At 50.5% G+C, this 15,350-nt stretch overlaps 7 protein-coding genes across 7 annotated transcripts; 1 reads left to right on the forward strand and 6 right to left on the reverse strand.

Annotated features, from left to right (window-relative positions):
* Positions 1–372: 372 nt before the first annotated feature.
* Positions 373–4,158, reverse strand: N7519_008181 (uncharacterized protein; the record flags this gene model as incomplete). Its single annotated transcript, XM_057294957.1, has 4 exons — positions 373–1,372; positions 1,430–3,113; positions 3,176–3,361; positions 3,804–4,158. 4 exons carry the CDS (start codon positions 4,156–4,158, stop codon positions 373–375), a joined length of 3,225 nt encoding a protein of 1,074 aa, XP_057142839.1.
* A 1,175-nt stretch (positions 4,159–5,333) lies between these two features.
* N7519_008182 (MIP/aquaporin family protein) lies at positions 5,334–7,061 on the reverse strand (the record flags this gene model as incomplete). The annotated part of the gene is made up of 4 exons (XM_057294958.1): positions 5,334–6,127; positions 6,180–6,813; positions 6,867–6,980; positions 7,032–7,061. The coding sequence occupies 4 exons, from the start codon at positions 7,059–7,061 to the stop codon at positions 5,334–5,336; spliced, it is 1,572 nt and encodes a 523-aa protein (XP_057142840.1).
* Positions 7,062–7,965: 904 nt separating this feature from the next.
* Positions 7,966–9,080, reverse strand: N7519_008183 (uncharacterized protein; the record flags this gene model as incomplete). The annotated part of the gene is made up of 2 exons (XM_057294959.1): positions 7,966–8,620; positions 8,680–9,080. 2 exons carry the CDS (start codon positions 9,078–9,080, stop codon positions 7,966–7,968), a joined length of 1,056 nt encoding a protein of 351 aa, XP_057142841.1.
* A 1,098-nt stretch (positions 9,081–10,178) lies between these two features.
* Positions 10,179–10,615, reverse strand: N7519_008184 (uncharacterized protein; the record flags this gene model as incomplete). Its single annotated transcript, XM_057294960.1, has 2 exons — positions 10,179–10,268; positions 10,370–10,615. The coding sequence occupies 2 exons, from the start codon at positions 10,613–10,615 to the stop codon at positions 10,179–10,181; spliced, it is 336 nt and encodes a 111-aa protein (XP_057142842.1).
* Positions 10,616–11,001: 386 nt separating this feature from the next.
* N7519_008185 (uncharacterized protein) lies at positions 11,002–11,314 on the forward strand (the record flags this gene model as incomplete). The annotated part of the gene is made up of 2 exons (XM_057294961.1): positions 11,002–11,127; positions 11,177–11,314. 2 exons carry the CDS (start codon positions 11,002–11,004, stop codon positions 11,312–11,314), a joined length of 264 nt encoding a protein of 87 aa, XP_057142843.1.
* Positions 11,315–12,190: 876 nt separating this feature from the next.
* On the reverse strand, positions 12,191–13,728 carry N7519_008186 (NAD(P)/FAD-dependent oxidoreductase; the record flags this gene model as incomplete). The annotated part of the gene is made up of 4 exons (XM_057294962.1): positions 12,191–12,459; positions 12,515–13,097; positions 13,152–13,441; positions 13,506–13,728. The coding sequence occupies 4 exons, from the start codon at positions 13,726–13,728 to the stop codon at positions 12,191–12,193; spliced, it is 1,365 nt and encodes a 454-aa protein (XP_057142844.1).
* Positions 13,729–14,243: 515 nt separating this feature from the next.
* Positions 14,244–15,041, reverse strand: N7519_008187 (uncharacterized protein; the record flags this gene model as incomplete). The annotated part of the gene is made up of 2 exons (XM_057294963.1): positions 14,244–14,373; positions 14,437–15,041. The coding sequence occupies 2 exons, from the start codon at positions 15,039–15,041 to the stop codon at positions 14,244–14,246; spliced, it is 735 nt and encodes a 244-aa protein (XP_057142845.1).
* Positions 15,042–15,350: the final 309 nt, after the last annotated feature.

Consider the following 15,350-nt stretch of genomic DNA (forward strand, 5'->3'; position numbering starts at 1 on the left):
TAGCGTAAATGTACTTCGGAAGGCGATATATGGAGTACATAGATATGTGATCTCAATCTATTACAGAGTAATAAGGGAATAAATAGAAAATAGCGCTAGATTATGTATAGATGAGGGAAAAGAAAAATAAAAACCAAGGAAAATCTCCCTTTCATCCGATCCCGTTCATCCGGCCAACAAAACATGCCCAGGTGTCGAACAAATTTGAATAAGAGAATAACAAGAAAAAGCCAGCCAACACCTTGGAAATACGAGAGTACACCGAATATGGCCCACGGGGAAGGAGAGAAAGAAAAAGAATAAGAAAAAGTCATCGTTATAGGCATCTGGAGCCAGTACTTGGTACAACTTAGGTCAAGCGCAGATAGACCATTAGGAGACTGGCTGCACAGCTGCCGGTTGATCCTGGCCATCAATAACTCGAGGTACCTGCACCCCGTCGCGACGTAGCTCATCTATTTTGGCCATGGCAGGCCCGGTGCAGATGCGACCGGTTTGCATAAGCGTGCGGAGACGTTTACGACGGGCCTCTCCGCTGCGCTCTTCGCCGCGAGCAACGCCCTCGTCCACCCAGTCCACGGCATGGACCTTGAAGCTCATGCCATCGTGGCGACCGTCCCATTTGCGAGACTTCAGCCCGAACATGAGAGTGCTGTCATACTGGGCCACGCGGGGAAGAACGAGCAGGGTGATGTGCAAGTCCTTATCGGTTGGGGGTACGGGCGGTAAGCGTGGCCCCTTGACCGGCGACTTGCCATCAGTAGTGGGTTCGGGCGGCGGTGCATGCTGGTAGGTATCTTTAATCTCGAGATCGAGCATTGACTCGTCCACGTCGTCGCCCCACGCACCGCGAATGAAGCCGGAATGGATGGCAGCAGCAACAGGATCTGAGTCGTCTGTATAAACACCGGTGCCCCAAAGGGCGCGCCGGGCACAGATTTCCTCTCTATGAGATTGATTGATACGGAAGCGGGGGACCCGGACGGTGAATGTGCAATTCTCTCGCTGTTCGAAGCGTGGAAGAGGCTGTGGGGTCGTTGTATATCCAAACTTGGAGCTATCCAAAGAGGACTTGGCAGTGGGGGTCCTGATGCGAGGCGCATAAAGCGTTGAGCCAAGGTGGTGCCGAGGAAGATGGGCCACACTCGAAAGCAACGGCTCCAGGTTCACCGTAGTACGAGGCTCACGGATAGGAGATGCTGCCGGAATGGTGGCTGGTCGAGGAGCATGGTGATGATGGTGATGGTGGTGTTGGTGGTGATGGTGCGCACCAGGAGGCTCCGCCGGGGATGTTCGATGGAAGAAGCTAGGACGTTGAAGGGAGCTCAGGGTAGCCGCCTCTTCGTCTACCTTGTGGCGATGGTGGTGGTGGCTAGAGGAATATTAGCATACGGATGACACGAGCTGTATCAGATTGGGTAGAACATACTGATGGTGATGGTGGTGGGAATGCCGAGCGCGACGGGCGTTACGTGCTGATAGTATGCCTCGGGCGTCATTGGCCTCAATTTCCATCTGCTCCTCCTCGCGGGACTTTCTCGACCGTCTGCCGGCTGCAGAGGATGGTCGAGCAAGCTTAGACGCGTCATCCATCCCTTCATTCATCGAGCGACCTGTGAGGCTATCGCGCTTAAAAGGACTAGTGCCTAATGGTGTTGATGGTCCACTGCCACCAGTAGCCGCGGTGACACCACCAACGCCACTGCCAATACCGGAGAACACTCGCCCCAGTTCATTCTTGATAGCTGGCTCGCCAGTGGGGCCAATGTATGGAGCTTGAGCGCCTTGTACCGCTTGGGGAAGCGGCGATGCACGGCCACCGCGTTTCCCATCAACTCCAACAGCCAGTAGGCTGCGATGGTGGCGCAGCTCATCGTTTCCTTTGCGTCGTCCCTCATCAGCCAGGGCTGCTAGACCCGATGATGCAGCAGCTGTGGATGCGGTGATAGCAGGGGTTGATCCTATCCGTGGAGGCTGCCCTTGGTGTCTGAGATATGGATCATGAGGCGGCGGAGTTGGTTGACTGCTTCGAGACTGAAGAGAGGTCTGAGGTTGTCTATTCCCGCCAGATTGCGACCCTAGTGATTTAGTGTAGCTTTGAATGGCCCCAAACCCGAAACCGTGCTCGGGCGCAGGGAAGCGCTTGCTCTCCGGCGAAGGAGGGCGAGAGCGACCGTGGTCCCACGTAGAGCCGCTCTTGTGACGATCGAGCGGGTCGCGTTCACCGTAGTGGGAGCCATACCGATATGGTTCAGGCTGGGTCAACTTGGCGTCTGATCCATGCGCCGGAGCCCGTTCTCGCTCCCGCTGCGCAGTATCCTCCGAGCGCCGCTCGCCAAATATGTTTGCAATCCGACCATGCTGTGGATCATGACTTCCGTACGACCCAGATGCAGCCCGAGGCCCGGATTCGAAGGGGCGATCCGCGACCCCTCCGGGCTGGGAGATCGGACTGTAGCCAGGAGGACGTGTGGGTGCATCTGCGTGGGGTGGCTGACTACTGGGCCGGGTGATCGGACCGTTGAGACTCATGCGACGCGGTTCACTGTACGGTGGCTCTGCCGTGGAGATTCGGGGCGAAGGGTGCGTCGAGTGTGGTTTCTCGGGATACTGTGAGAGCGACGAGCGCGTCAATCCCCCGAATACCGACTGCTCTCCACCTACACTCGAACCTCCGCCGGACCCAGACCGGTATGTACGGGCGCCTTGAGGCTTCGAGAATGGCTTTTCTGGTGTATGCGAACGACGAAAGAAAGAGTTATCGAGCGGTGAGGGTCTTGCCGGGGCAGTGGGTGGGGACATGGCGGCGGAAGATGACGACGGTGCATTAACGAATGTCGATGATGCAGGTGGTCGCGAAAAGAACGGCGCTGATTCCCGTACAGGTTCTCGCGCAGGTTCTCGCGCAGACCGATCTGGGTCCGAGCCTAACATAGCGGATATCGACATGCTGCTGCCCGGTCGGAGTGTCTGACCACCAGGTACATCGCGCGACGCCAAAGAGGCCCCAGGCGCGTGGGTTGATTGGGCTCGCGAGGAATATGAGTGTGGAGGGGATGGGGGTGGCATTTGGCGATTCCCAAGCGCGGGTGGTGCGGACCGTTCGTTCGGACCTATTAGATCGGCTTAAGTTAGCAAAATTTTTGTTGATGCAGCGAGAGAAACCCAAGATGACCGCGCATGTCCCGATCGGGCGAGTGACGAAATCCATGTGTCGCGACAAGGACGGTTGCACGGGGCTCTCGGGCCCAAGTCGGGTGCTCACCAGAAAATCCAGGACTCCCACTGCTACCCTGGGAAGTACGACGCGCTGTTTCGTGTTGTGATGGCGTATTATTCATAACGGAAGCACCTAAGAGCCCTGTGAACGAGTGAGCAACAGTTCAAAAGGGAAAGCAAGGGCCAGATCGAGGAGAACCCGTGACTCCGGAAGCTCCCACGCTAGTCCAAAAATGGCAGGGGCTCCTCTGGACACGCTAGACCCAACCTGGACTAGCGCTCCCGAGCTGTCGTCCAGTCGATCTGCGCCACCGGGGAAAATCCATCAGGGGCACGCGTGTGTTTGGGCAAGGGAAGAGGAGGAAGTGTTGGATGGGATTTGAGGCGTCGAGAGATTTTAACCATCCAAATCCGATGGCTACAAGAAATGCATTCCCCCGGTCGCGCATACTCAAAAGGGGTCTGCAACAAAGTGACAAAGTGGAGGCCAACCACGGCACAAGTCCGATCCTTGGAATCTTGAATCTGGGGCATCGGAACCGGGCAGAGGGAAAGTAAACACGAACATTGAAGAGATTGCCTACCTTCACGATACCGAACAGTCTGAGGCTGCGAATTATTCCTGCGATGCGTTTGTTCAGGATTCCTCGTCTCGAGACTCCCATGCCGACGGTGTACTTGTGTTGGGCCATTTCTCGGAAAGTATGCGCTGGAAGTATCTCGAGAAGTATTCGACGTTCGTAGAGCGCTTGGCTGGTAGAGCTGTGATGGAGAGGGCGTGGTATTTGAAGAGGGAGAAGGGTATGGGCGAGGCTTGTCGGTCTCTTGACGAGACTCTGTAAAAGACGTAGGGAACTGTTGTGGATCGCGAGGTTCTTGCGAGGCCCCCAAAGGTGAAGGCCGTGGCGGGTATGAGTGTTGTAGTCGCCGGTAGTCCATGTCCAAAGCGTGTTGGGCAGCAAGAGGAAGATAGAGATAGGAAGAAAATTATAAGAGAATAGAATGGCGGTGGAAAGGTGGAAATGTGAAATGCGAAAGAAAAGAGAAAAAGGAAATGGGCCAGAGCTGCAGGATCAGCGGCTGATCGCGCGACACCGGGAGATAGCACGAGACGATGGGAACGTGCAGAAATAGGGCGTTTTAGGTGGAAATGCGTCAACAATCAATCAAATACAATCAAAATGGAAGACTTCACTTTTGGAGAAATTTCTTCCAATGTTGACAGGGGACGGAGAAAAAACGGTGAGCGATGACGGTGTCTTTTAGCGTGGGCCTCGGAGCCAAGACTCTCCAATCTTGCATGCGGGGGATTGTGTACATCGACATATATAGATGTGTGGCGAGGTACATTATGCACCTATATTATTCTTTTAAAAAAGAAAAAGAACTGAAATAAAATAAAATAATATTGGCATTTCAAACATATATAAACATTTGTCTTGGACCTGGTTAACATGCCTAGTATCTCGAATAATATAGCGTAGTCTTTTACGGGTTAGCTGTTGGTCCATTACACTGCCTAGAACACCAACACGATACTTAGTGTACATAGCCCTATAATACCCATGTAAATACTCTCTAATAAGGACTTGGAGAGGTGCACCGGAAAGGATGAAACTTCCCATTTCTCTCTGATATGGTGTAGGTAAATCGATTTTGTGGCAACCTTAGAAGTTTCAATATATAGATCTTTCCATTCAGGATTCATGCCCAAGCTGCACGCCTATTCAGTAAATTTTGGATTATTTTGTCTTGTATTGCCTGTTCCTTGTGTACCAGGATGTATGTGCTAGCCCTATTTGGAACTTGCATATGCAGGAAATGAGCCAGGATGACGTTGTTTGGGCATGGGATGTGGAAAAATACCCTATTGTATTAGACTTTGGGTATACTTCATATATGATTAATCGCTAACGTCCTCACCGACATCTCATTACATATAATATACCGAGGTAGCAAATGCAAAAAAGAATGTGTAAAATGAACCAATCAGAGACCCTCAACACCATAGGAGACATAATATTCAACACTTGACCGTGGAACCTTACTCTTACTTCAATTGCAGCCGGCGCCTCCACCTCCTCCCACTCTTGGTCAGGGCGCGCTGGGTGCGCTCAAGTGGGTAGTTGACGGGGGGATTCACCACCGGTGAAGATGAAGAAGTCATATAGGAAAGCGCCCACAAACCCACCACTCAGGGCCCCAACCCAAGGCCCATACAACCAGTAAGGGTCAGTGAAAAGAGTGTTAGGGTAGCCGACGGCGAGAAGCGCAAGCCGCGGACCAAAGTCCCGACTCGGGTTGAATGCCGCTCCGGTCTGGTGGCCAAAGCACATGCTCAGACAAGTAATGACCAACCCAATAATCAGTGAATTCATACCAGCACCAGGTGGAGCATTCTGGTCATCGCCAAGGGCCAGAATGGTGACGATCAAAAGGGCCGTACCCATAAACTCATTGAAGAACGCTGTGGTAGAACCAACCCAAGCTGCACGCGAATTCGTCACAAAACTGTTAATAATACCGGTGTCCGGATTGTGGTAGAGGTAGTTTTGAATGGCTTCGTAATAGATTCCATACGCAACAAGAGCAGCGCAAAAGGCAGCAATGAACTGAGCAGCAAAGTACTCGGGCATCTTGCGTTTGGGAAAGCCACGGAAGAACCACAACACCATGGTCACGGCGGGGTTGAGGTGGGCACCGGAAACACCACCACAGATGTAGATGGCCATCATAGTCGCCAAGCCCCAGGCCCAGGCGGTTGTGTTGGGATTGCCCTGGTCAGCAACGGTGACAGACAAGTTGACACAGAAACCCATAGTGAGCTGGGCAAACACACCCAGGCCCTCCGCGAGAACCTCACGGTGGTGCGTACGAATGACCGACCAGGTGGTGTGGTTGTTGTGCACTTCATCTTCGACCAGTTCCTGAACAAGGGGGGTGCAGGTCTTCGGGGTAACCTGCCTTCTCCAGCTCGGGAATATCCAAGAGTGCGTCCAGTGTTGCACCCAGGTTTTGATTCTCCAATTGATCACCATCGAGCTCCGGCCGCTCCTCTGATGCATCGTTGTCCGGAGAATCTCCTTCCTGCACAGTCGACAGTTGATCTGGGGCCAGATCCCAGGCCAAAGGGCGTCTTCCCCTGGCCGAGGAGGTACGCGACATGCGCGAAGTCTGTCTAGCGGAGGTGCCATCCCCAGTGAGGATCTTATTCATGAAATTATTCTCACGCTGCAGACGAGCATCCTCAACTTGGGCAGCCATCTTACGCGGGTCGGTAAACTTATCAATGCGACCCTGCTCAATATCATTTGGGTCCACGTCAAGCCCGAGTCTTTGTGAGTTCTCCGTAGGATGCTGGGCATTTGACAGGTTCTGCAAGAGCTCATCCTTGGTGGGCACCATGCTCGGCCGCACCACGCGGGGTAACGGCTTTGCCAGAGACCAGACTGGTCTGGCGTTGGAGGCTTGTTCATAAGATGGGTTTAAATCGGCGTACCCCGGCTGTACGAAGGGCTCCTGGGCCAACCGCAACTGGGGTGTTCCATCAGGTCCAGCTAGGGTGGGTTTGCCTGCGTGCGCTGCGCGAGAGTACTGCGAGGGACCAAACTGAGTACTCCACTACCATTGCTGCGTCTCGAAGCAACTGAGCTATATCGCCGGGTACCACTGCCATTCTCAACGGATGTTCTCATGGGTGAGATATAATCCGCATTGGTGGCAGCTCGGGTCCTGGCTGGTGAGCGTGGCTGAGCATCAGACTAGATAATAAATTAGATAATAGTTGCTTTCAGATGCTTACTTCAACTCACTCTCTCCCTCGGATGACTTTCCTCATCCATAATAATTCTGGTTTGAGAGGATCAACCCGTACGATCGGCAAAGTTGATGAGTAGAAGATGCTCCTTCCAAGAAAGGACAGAAAGCAGAGAAAGAGAGAAGGAAAGAAAAAAAGACCGAACAAGAAGGGAAAATTCAAAGTTATTTCAATTCCCCTCATACACCACATGCACATGTGTGCAGTTACGCCATAGCTGGGGGATCTTCATTGAACTCTTCAATTGGCGTATAAGGTGGAGCATACTCTCAGCATATCAGAACATCCCAATCAGTGTGTCGTTTTCATTTGACAGTTCCTGTCCTGGCCTATATTAACTCCGCAAAAGCTTGCCACATTGAATTTGAGTATTTTGACGCTATCAAGTATCTCTGTCGCGACAACCGCGATGCCTTCGTTAAGGTCCGCTGGTATTGTATGTATTCTGTGAGGGGAAGCCAGGTCTGCATGTCATCGTCTTTTTCTTTTCTTTATCTTCTCGAATTGGGCCAATTGGCGATTGATATGCAGCTGTGGGCTTTAGGTCTCGAAATTCCTGCTTTTCTGTGGATCAAGAAATTCCGATCTTGACTGGGATCAGACGGGACATCCGTAAAGGGGAGTTCCGTTGATATTCTATTATAATGAATGTAATGATATGCTTCATTTAAAGCTCTACATAGTAGATTGTTCTAAATATTATCATTACCACAACTAGGTAATATCATGGCCGATATTACATCTATTCAAACCCTTGGATTGATCACAACCCAAGGCTGCACACCTGCCACCTTATCAACCTCCTTGCTGTGGATGGGAAGCTGCAGATACATTGCATTAAAGCATAAACAAGGTTGGAAATCGACGATATCATTCAGATTATCAAAACAAACTCAAACTGGGTATCACAGAGGTCAACAACACTCATACTATATACACACCGGCGACAGATGTCGGAGGCCATCACTCGTGAAGTCACTCGTCATAAACCGTCCTTCCGGTAAAGCAGACCAAAAAATGTCAGAATAAGAATGATTGACACAATCACTCTCAGGGAATGCCTCCCCAGTAACCATGACGGTCACAGGGCGCTGAACAACATCCTGCCCATCCCAATGAGACAGGTATCCCCTCTGCCGGAGAGTATCAAGTTGTTCAACGAGATGTGGGTACAGCTCGTGAAGCGGTGTCTTGGCATCAAGTACTAAAATGAAAGACCGAGACACGTCAGCGTGAAAGCTGCCTGCCATTTCGGGGTTAAGAGATGCCCGGGTGGTAGCATCGTTCTCAGTTTCCAGTTCCGCCAGAAGATGGTTGAGACCGAGTCGCTGCAGGATGTCCTCGGGCTTGGTCTCCGCAACTGTGTTTCCAATCTGCAGCTCCCCGTTGTGCATCCAGACCGCCGTTCGGAGGCTATAACATCCCTCGTTGGGAGACGACCTGAGGGCATGTGGTCCCGTATCTAGTGTAGAGAACGTACACGGCCCACTCTGTAACTGCATGTGTGTACGTGGCATAGAAGCGTGAGGCAAGAGTATCCGTTTGATATTGATTGGGAGCAGTCGGAGACATTGGAATGCGGCTCTGTGGAAAGAATGTTGTCAGGTTGGCTGTCTGGGAGAAGATGTTACAGCAAAACTCACAGGCATCCAAGAATAAGGCACCCGGTGCGGAAGAGTATCGCTCTTCGCTTTCCGATGGATTCGTAGTATTCATGGAGATAACGTGACAAGCCTGGAACACACTCTGTCGGATATGATCGAAGGGGATGATCATCGAGAAGCCATGGATCGTATTCGAATCGGATGTCAGACTCAAGGTCTAAAGCTTCCTTCGAGAATTCCATCGTAGTCTTCTCGTTAGATGCACTGAGAGCTTGCCTAGCGAGCTTTAAGGGTGAAATCTCCCAGTTGCGGTGTGGTTGCGGTCTAGTTCGCATAAGGGGGTGAATCAGGCTGCAAAGCGCCAAGTGCTGGAAAGTCAAGAGTGCGAGATGAATGGTATAAATATTATCAAGCTCAAGGTATCTAAAATGAGGGGACATCGCGCAATTGTGCAGGGAATTGCGCGGAGCACGCCATCAGGATTGGCGATTGCATTTGCAGGATCGTCGGAAGATGAGGTCTGTTCAACTCGCGCGTTCTTCAAACCAAGAGACTGTGCTAGATATGATTTTATACAAGATAGTGAAACAATTTGCACAGAGTACATGTGCAGTGTGTACATGAGGGTTGAACAAGAGTAACTAGCTAGGTAGCCCACATCTCACGAGTCAACCGCCAAGCGCCAAGGCCCCATTTAATTTTCTTGGCCCGTCTGTCTTGTAGATGTCGGCATATCACCGTTTTTTACTTGAAAAACCGTTCTGATTTTCACCCTTTTCTGACTACAACTCTGTATGACGGAAAAGGACACACAGAAATACACGCAGAAAGACATCGGAGTATTATTATCCTACAATCCATAGATATCCCTTTAACTTTGAGCGAGATGAATCAGGTTATAAAAGCGTTACGTCGTCAAGGAGAGAAGCCGCATATGCGGCCGAGTAGTATGGGGAAAGAATGTAACTGCATTGATGGGCAACAGCTACAAATAACAGAAGAAAAGTGGTGCCATCTTGTCCCCAGCATGATACCACAGAGAAAACAGTTGTTCTGACTGCGAGGGAAAACCGCAGCATCCCAACCCTTCATATCCTCGCCCTCAACTCCCAGCCAGGCCATTTGCTCCTCATCCCCACGCTCTGAGAAAATGTCCAAATGGCAGGGCGTGGTCATGGCCAACGAATTCAGAGATGTTATCGACGTCCATCGAGCAATCAGGGTGGCATTGCTTTGAAGTTACCAGGGACAACCGGAGATTGCACAAGTCGTCTAGTATACTTCGTACTCCTTGGAGTTGCGCGAGGTTTGACCACGAAGCTTCGTTGTCTTGGCGAGAGGCGAATTATCGACAGAGAGGAAGAGGCGTCGACTTCCGGGCCGATCGCAGGCATTCTCTGGTGCATTCCAATTCTTCCGACTCGCTCTAGCCAGTTGGGGTTGCTGCTTGAAGGGGGCTTACTGTTGTAGATCGCTTTGTTTGATAACTCCGGAATCTGAAGGCCATTCCGGTAGTTGATACAAAGCGTCTGTTGAGGCTAGCCCGCTTCAATGAGACGAGACAACAGGGATCGTTTAAGGAACCCTGCAACCTCATTTGCGCCGTCCGTCACAATAGTGGGAGGTAACTGTTGAGGATGGTTTCCACCACCTTGAGCTTTTGTTGTGATTGGCAAAATAAAACCTTTGTCTCACTCTCGGATAGGACTCTCTTCGAAATCTTGCGTACCGAAGCGAAGCCCAATGGTATCCTGACTCTTGGGTGGGCGGTAACAGGCGATATCTCAGTCAGACAGTTCACGAAGCTCGACTCATTCCGGGCCATTCGGATGCCCATCAATATGCTCAAAGACCGAAGGTTGCATTTGATGAGCTCTAGCTCGAGATGGGACTGGCTTTTGATCGGTCGCCGATGTAGAGTGGGCCGTTCATTCTTACTTTCGGGTCGGACCGCCAACAAGTGGAATGATGGCATTACGAAAACCAACAGCCTGTGGAAACCGAGGTTTGAAAACTGGATGAGAGGGGAATTGGAAAACTCGTTTGCGAGCTGTTTCATCCTCGACATGCCGCTCGCTGGGGATGACATCTGTGCGCTTTTGCAAAGTTGTGTCGAGGCTATCACGAGGCACCATCATTCCATCTCTCTCCTTTCTGATGGCTAGCGCCAACAGTGGTTTCCACTGTACTCTGCTCCGGTTTTATGTACCTCTGGCAGCTCAGCAATTTGGGCAAGCTCACGACTCACAAGTGCGTCTCCATACTCCTTTTTCTTGTTTTGGTTGGCTTGGTGGTTATCGCTCGGTTGTGGTTTTGATATAGCTGCGGGTTGCGTTTCTTCTCGTATTGACTTTTTAGGGAATGTTAAGTTGGGACCGGGACTCGCCAGTGGAGACCGACCTCATCAGAGGACCGGTTGGAACTGGCAAGCAGAAGCAGAAGTATAGAGACCGACCTCGTCAGAGGATCAGCCAGAACCGTCACTGGGTAAAAACATCACCCAGAAGTAAGAACACAGACCTCGTGAGAGGATCAGTCGGAATGGTCACTGGGTGAAAACATCACCCAGAAGTATGAAGAGAACCGACCTCGTCAGAGGATCAGTCAGAATGGTCACTGGGTGAAAAATATCACCCAGAAGTATGAAGACCGACCTCGTCAGAGGACCGGTTAAACCCAGAACGTAGAAGTATGGAGACTGGCCTCGTCGCAGAAGCGGGGAAGGTTGAAGAAGGAGCAAAGAAAAGTCAATTCTGTTAGTATTGCACGGGAGGGAGAGAAAGGCAAAGTGAACTTACACAGACTTCCTCAGAAGGTGGGCCAAGACGGGTCAAAAAGAAGTACGGCAACAGCCGCGTAAGAGTACTAGGGAAGTGAGATAGAAGGCACAGGGCCGGCGAGATACGAGTGAAGTGGACAAGGGAAGAGGATAAAAGGGGATTGATGGAGTTGAAAGGAATTCCGAGGGGGAGGAGCTAGGAGGAAAGAACTCCAAGGAAGGAGCGTTGCCGAAGAAGGAGCAGGGGGAAGGAGCCTCTCATTCTTCTGCCTCAGGCTACAAAGTGTATCTCTATATGAGAGTGCTCACTTCGAACTATCAGATAAAGGATACTTGTATTGTTATTGAAGGGACTAAACATATAGAGCTTAATACCTATCATTGGAGCTTAATACCTATTATTGTAACAACGATAGCAACATCAATGTTCACTGTATCCTGTTCATGGGTTACAACAGCTTGCCCTCATGCCCCATGTCCCTCGATATAATGGGCAGTGTGACAGTCTGAGCGGTATTCACCTGTGCTATGGGCCATATCTAGACGACCAAACGCCTTGTCGATCTGCCATACTCTTCGTCATTAACTGCCATCTAGATCTATAAGTTCGCCCTAGGTAATTTTATGTGTCGCCCACCAGCCCACCATCCAGTATGTGAAAAGTACTTTCAATCTATTACCGTAGTACCTAGATATGTACTTAACATGTAGCATAGCTACATGTACCTCGTCAAATAGCTGGTAGTTGAGCACCTAAAATCCAATTCCTGCTCACAGCCTTGCTTGTGGTTTCCCAGACCCGGGGATACTAGCGAAAATCTTGTTCTGAGGACTGTCAAGCCGGGAATGAGTAGACTCGAACAACCGCGGGAGTCCAGTTTGTGCAAAATCGACATCATCGAGTACCATTTTTGCCACGCCCTCAGCCGCTAGGAAGATCTGAGGCATTCCATGCCCTGTGAATCCGGCGATGATGTACTGACCCTTTTGTCCTGGGACATGGCCAACATGCGGTAGTCCATCTGACGAATAACCCATAACTAATTGAGTCAGCTTTGTGGTCTCTGCAAGGGTCTGATAGATCGGACAACGCACTCCCTGTCCAGACTCTGTCTGTGTATGCGTGACTATTTTCCCAACCGACAAAATTCCGCTGCATATAATTATCCCAGTACCGAACAGCAGGCTCTAGTACCAAGCTATCATCACTAACATTGTACCAGCTGTCTAGATCATTGATGAAAGCCGGGCGAGCACCGCCGACGACTATACTCCCATCGGCGCGTGGGATGAGGTAGTCATAATTCCAATTATTCCAGCGCAGAGTGTAAGTATTCGTCAGACGAGGAGTGGTAGAACCTGGAGGAACAATGATTCGACTACATGTTCCTCGGACAGGGATAATCATCTCCTTATATTGCGGGGCGAGAGCCGAAGTATAGGCATTTGTTGCTAAAACGACTGTCTTGGCGGCAACAGAACCTCGGGCAGTATCCACTGTCCAGATATGACCCAATGTCGAGGCAGTAGACTGTGTGATTCCAGATACCGGCGTGTGTGTCTGCAAATTTACACCTTTGGCAATTGCCTTTTCCAAAAGGTGCAGTACAAATTTGTATGGCCAAATGTGACCAGCCTCGTATGTGAAACAGCCCTGTGCACCTCTTACTCCAGAGAACTGAAATATTTCTGGTCAGTATATTCACATACAATGTCCCAAATGTATTCTCACCTGCGCTGCCTCATTTCTGGGGATATATTTTGCCTTCTTTGTTGCTTCACACCCCTTCTCGATCAGTCCTTCGTACGCCTCCTTCAGTGTTGCGCTATGATCCCGACATAGTTGAACATCGATAGCCTTTGTAACCGAGTAGTCACAGTCTATACTTTCTCTTTCGATGAACTCCTTGAGAAACGTAACATGCTTAGCCTCGAAAGCGGCAACCTCAGCAGCAGCCTCAACGCCGTGATCAGCGGCCAAGCCAGCGATACCATTATAAACATCAGGTTTCATGTGTCCTCCTATAATAAGCCAGGAAAAAAAAGAATTTAGCGAGTCTCTCATTTGTGACTATCCGGATCTTACCATTTCGACCAGTGGCACCAGAACAAGCCTGTCGAGCCTCTAAAATCACAATCGAAGGCGGCTTCAACCCGGGGCTAATCTGGTCCAGAATATGGTGCACCACAGAGGCCCCAGCATATCCAGCTCCTATAACGACGATATCACACTCCTGAGGGAGAGATTCGGTAGATCGATGGCTGTCTAGAAAGTGAGGCTCTGTCCGCCAAAATGACGTCATCCCCATTTGGGACCGGGATATGCTTTTCCATTTTGGAGATTCCAAGATAGCGGGCTTGACGTTAGCGAGATTGGAATCATAAATGAATGGGGATTATTTATTGGCATTGGGGACTAGGGAAGTGTTTCCTCTCCCGGTGGCTTCTCCACCGGCAACTTTGCCGGTCCAGCCCCGCTAAGTGACAACGGTAAGGCGTACAGAGGTACAACATACAGGGACAGTGATAACACTTCCATGACGTGGGGGTTGAGGTGACTTGAGTGATGCGAAGCTAGAGTGACAAATAATAGAAGGAGTATGAACTTAAAGCAACATCATCAATAGAAGAATCGAGCTTAGAAAATGTTTACTGTCAGAACAAGAATATAGTATCCCTAGGCTGCAAACAGATACCTTGCATTTTGCAGTGGCTTCGTGGCAGGATGCTGTATTACTTTGAATATTATGTGCGCACGACTTAAAGTGTTTAATAAAACTGGCGTGATGTTCAGATTGATCTATGCTTGAGTAAATACGAAAACTCAAGACGACGCCTGGTGGGCGATGATCTTGTCCGCCATTCCCGGCAAAGTCTCGTCCATAACATCCATTTCTCCAAAGAGTTCTGACAGGGATTCCTTCTCCCACACAGAGCAGTACGCCCCTTTGAATCTGTATAATAAAGGTGTCAGTAACAATAATTGGCAACTTATCGCGCAAGAATGAAACACATACCCAGTCTTTCTCGCCGCAGAGACATCCCACATATGCGCCGCCGCAAACCAAGGCGTCTTCCCGTCATTCTCCGACTTCAGCTTCTCCAACAAGGGGCGATAAGCCGCCAAGTCAGGCTTACCGACACCGACATCGTCACAAGAGAGCAAGTTCTCCGCAGGCAGCTCAACACCAGCGTTCTTGAAATAGCCCCCAACACGGTTAATATCCGCCGCGGTAAAAGCCCACACCGTGAAGCCGGCATCACGTAGCTTCTGAACACACTCCGCTGCACCCGGACGGAATTCAAGAAGTTGGTACTCCGCCATAATATACTCCAGGTCTTCGGGCGAAGCCCAGGTCCGCGGTTCAGCGATGCCAGCCATCCAGAGCATGCGGTAAAAAAGTGCGCGGAAGACTTCACCGAAGGGGACGTAGCTTTGTGCGAGACTTAGATTGGTGTACTCGCGCTCGGCTGCTTCCATCCAGGTGTATCCCAGTAGACGGGACTTGATTCCCTCTGCGCGCAATCGGTCTCCTAGACGGGCATCGATGGCATCAAAGACATGATCGTAGGCGACGAGAGTACCGACGATGTCGAAGACGACATGCTTAGATGAGGACATGGTTCTCGATGATGGGTGTTTATCGGGGATTTAGAGAAGAATAGATATCAATCGTTATCCTCAAGCCCTTTTTGTAAGAGAAACGGATCTTGATTTGTTAGATAAAGGCAAGGAGATAGATCAGATAAGTATTAATCGGGGAGTTACCCTTGAACTTATCTCTGGCTTATGAGGCTACATGTATGAATCATCCATGTAGTACCCCGCACCGGTTATGAGGTTGTCAGTGCAGATAGCAGCACTAAGGACACTAATTCCACTACAGTCCCGGCGGGAAGTGCGCAATTGCTCCCGCCGGGAATGTAAACA

This window comes from Penicillium mononematosum, assembly GCF_028829835.1.
Source record: "Penicillium mononematosum strain IBT 11891 chromosome Unknown utg000005l:1.0-9366267.0:1.0-9372171.0, whole genome shotgun sequence".
Lineage (NCBI taxonomy): Eukaryota > Fungi > Ascomycota > Eurotiomycetes > Eurotiales > Aspergillaceae > Penicillium > Penicillium mononematosum.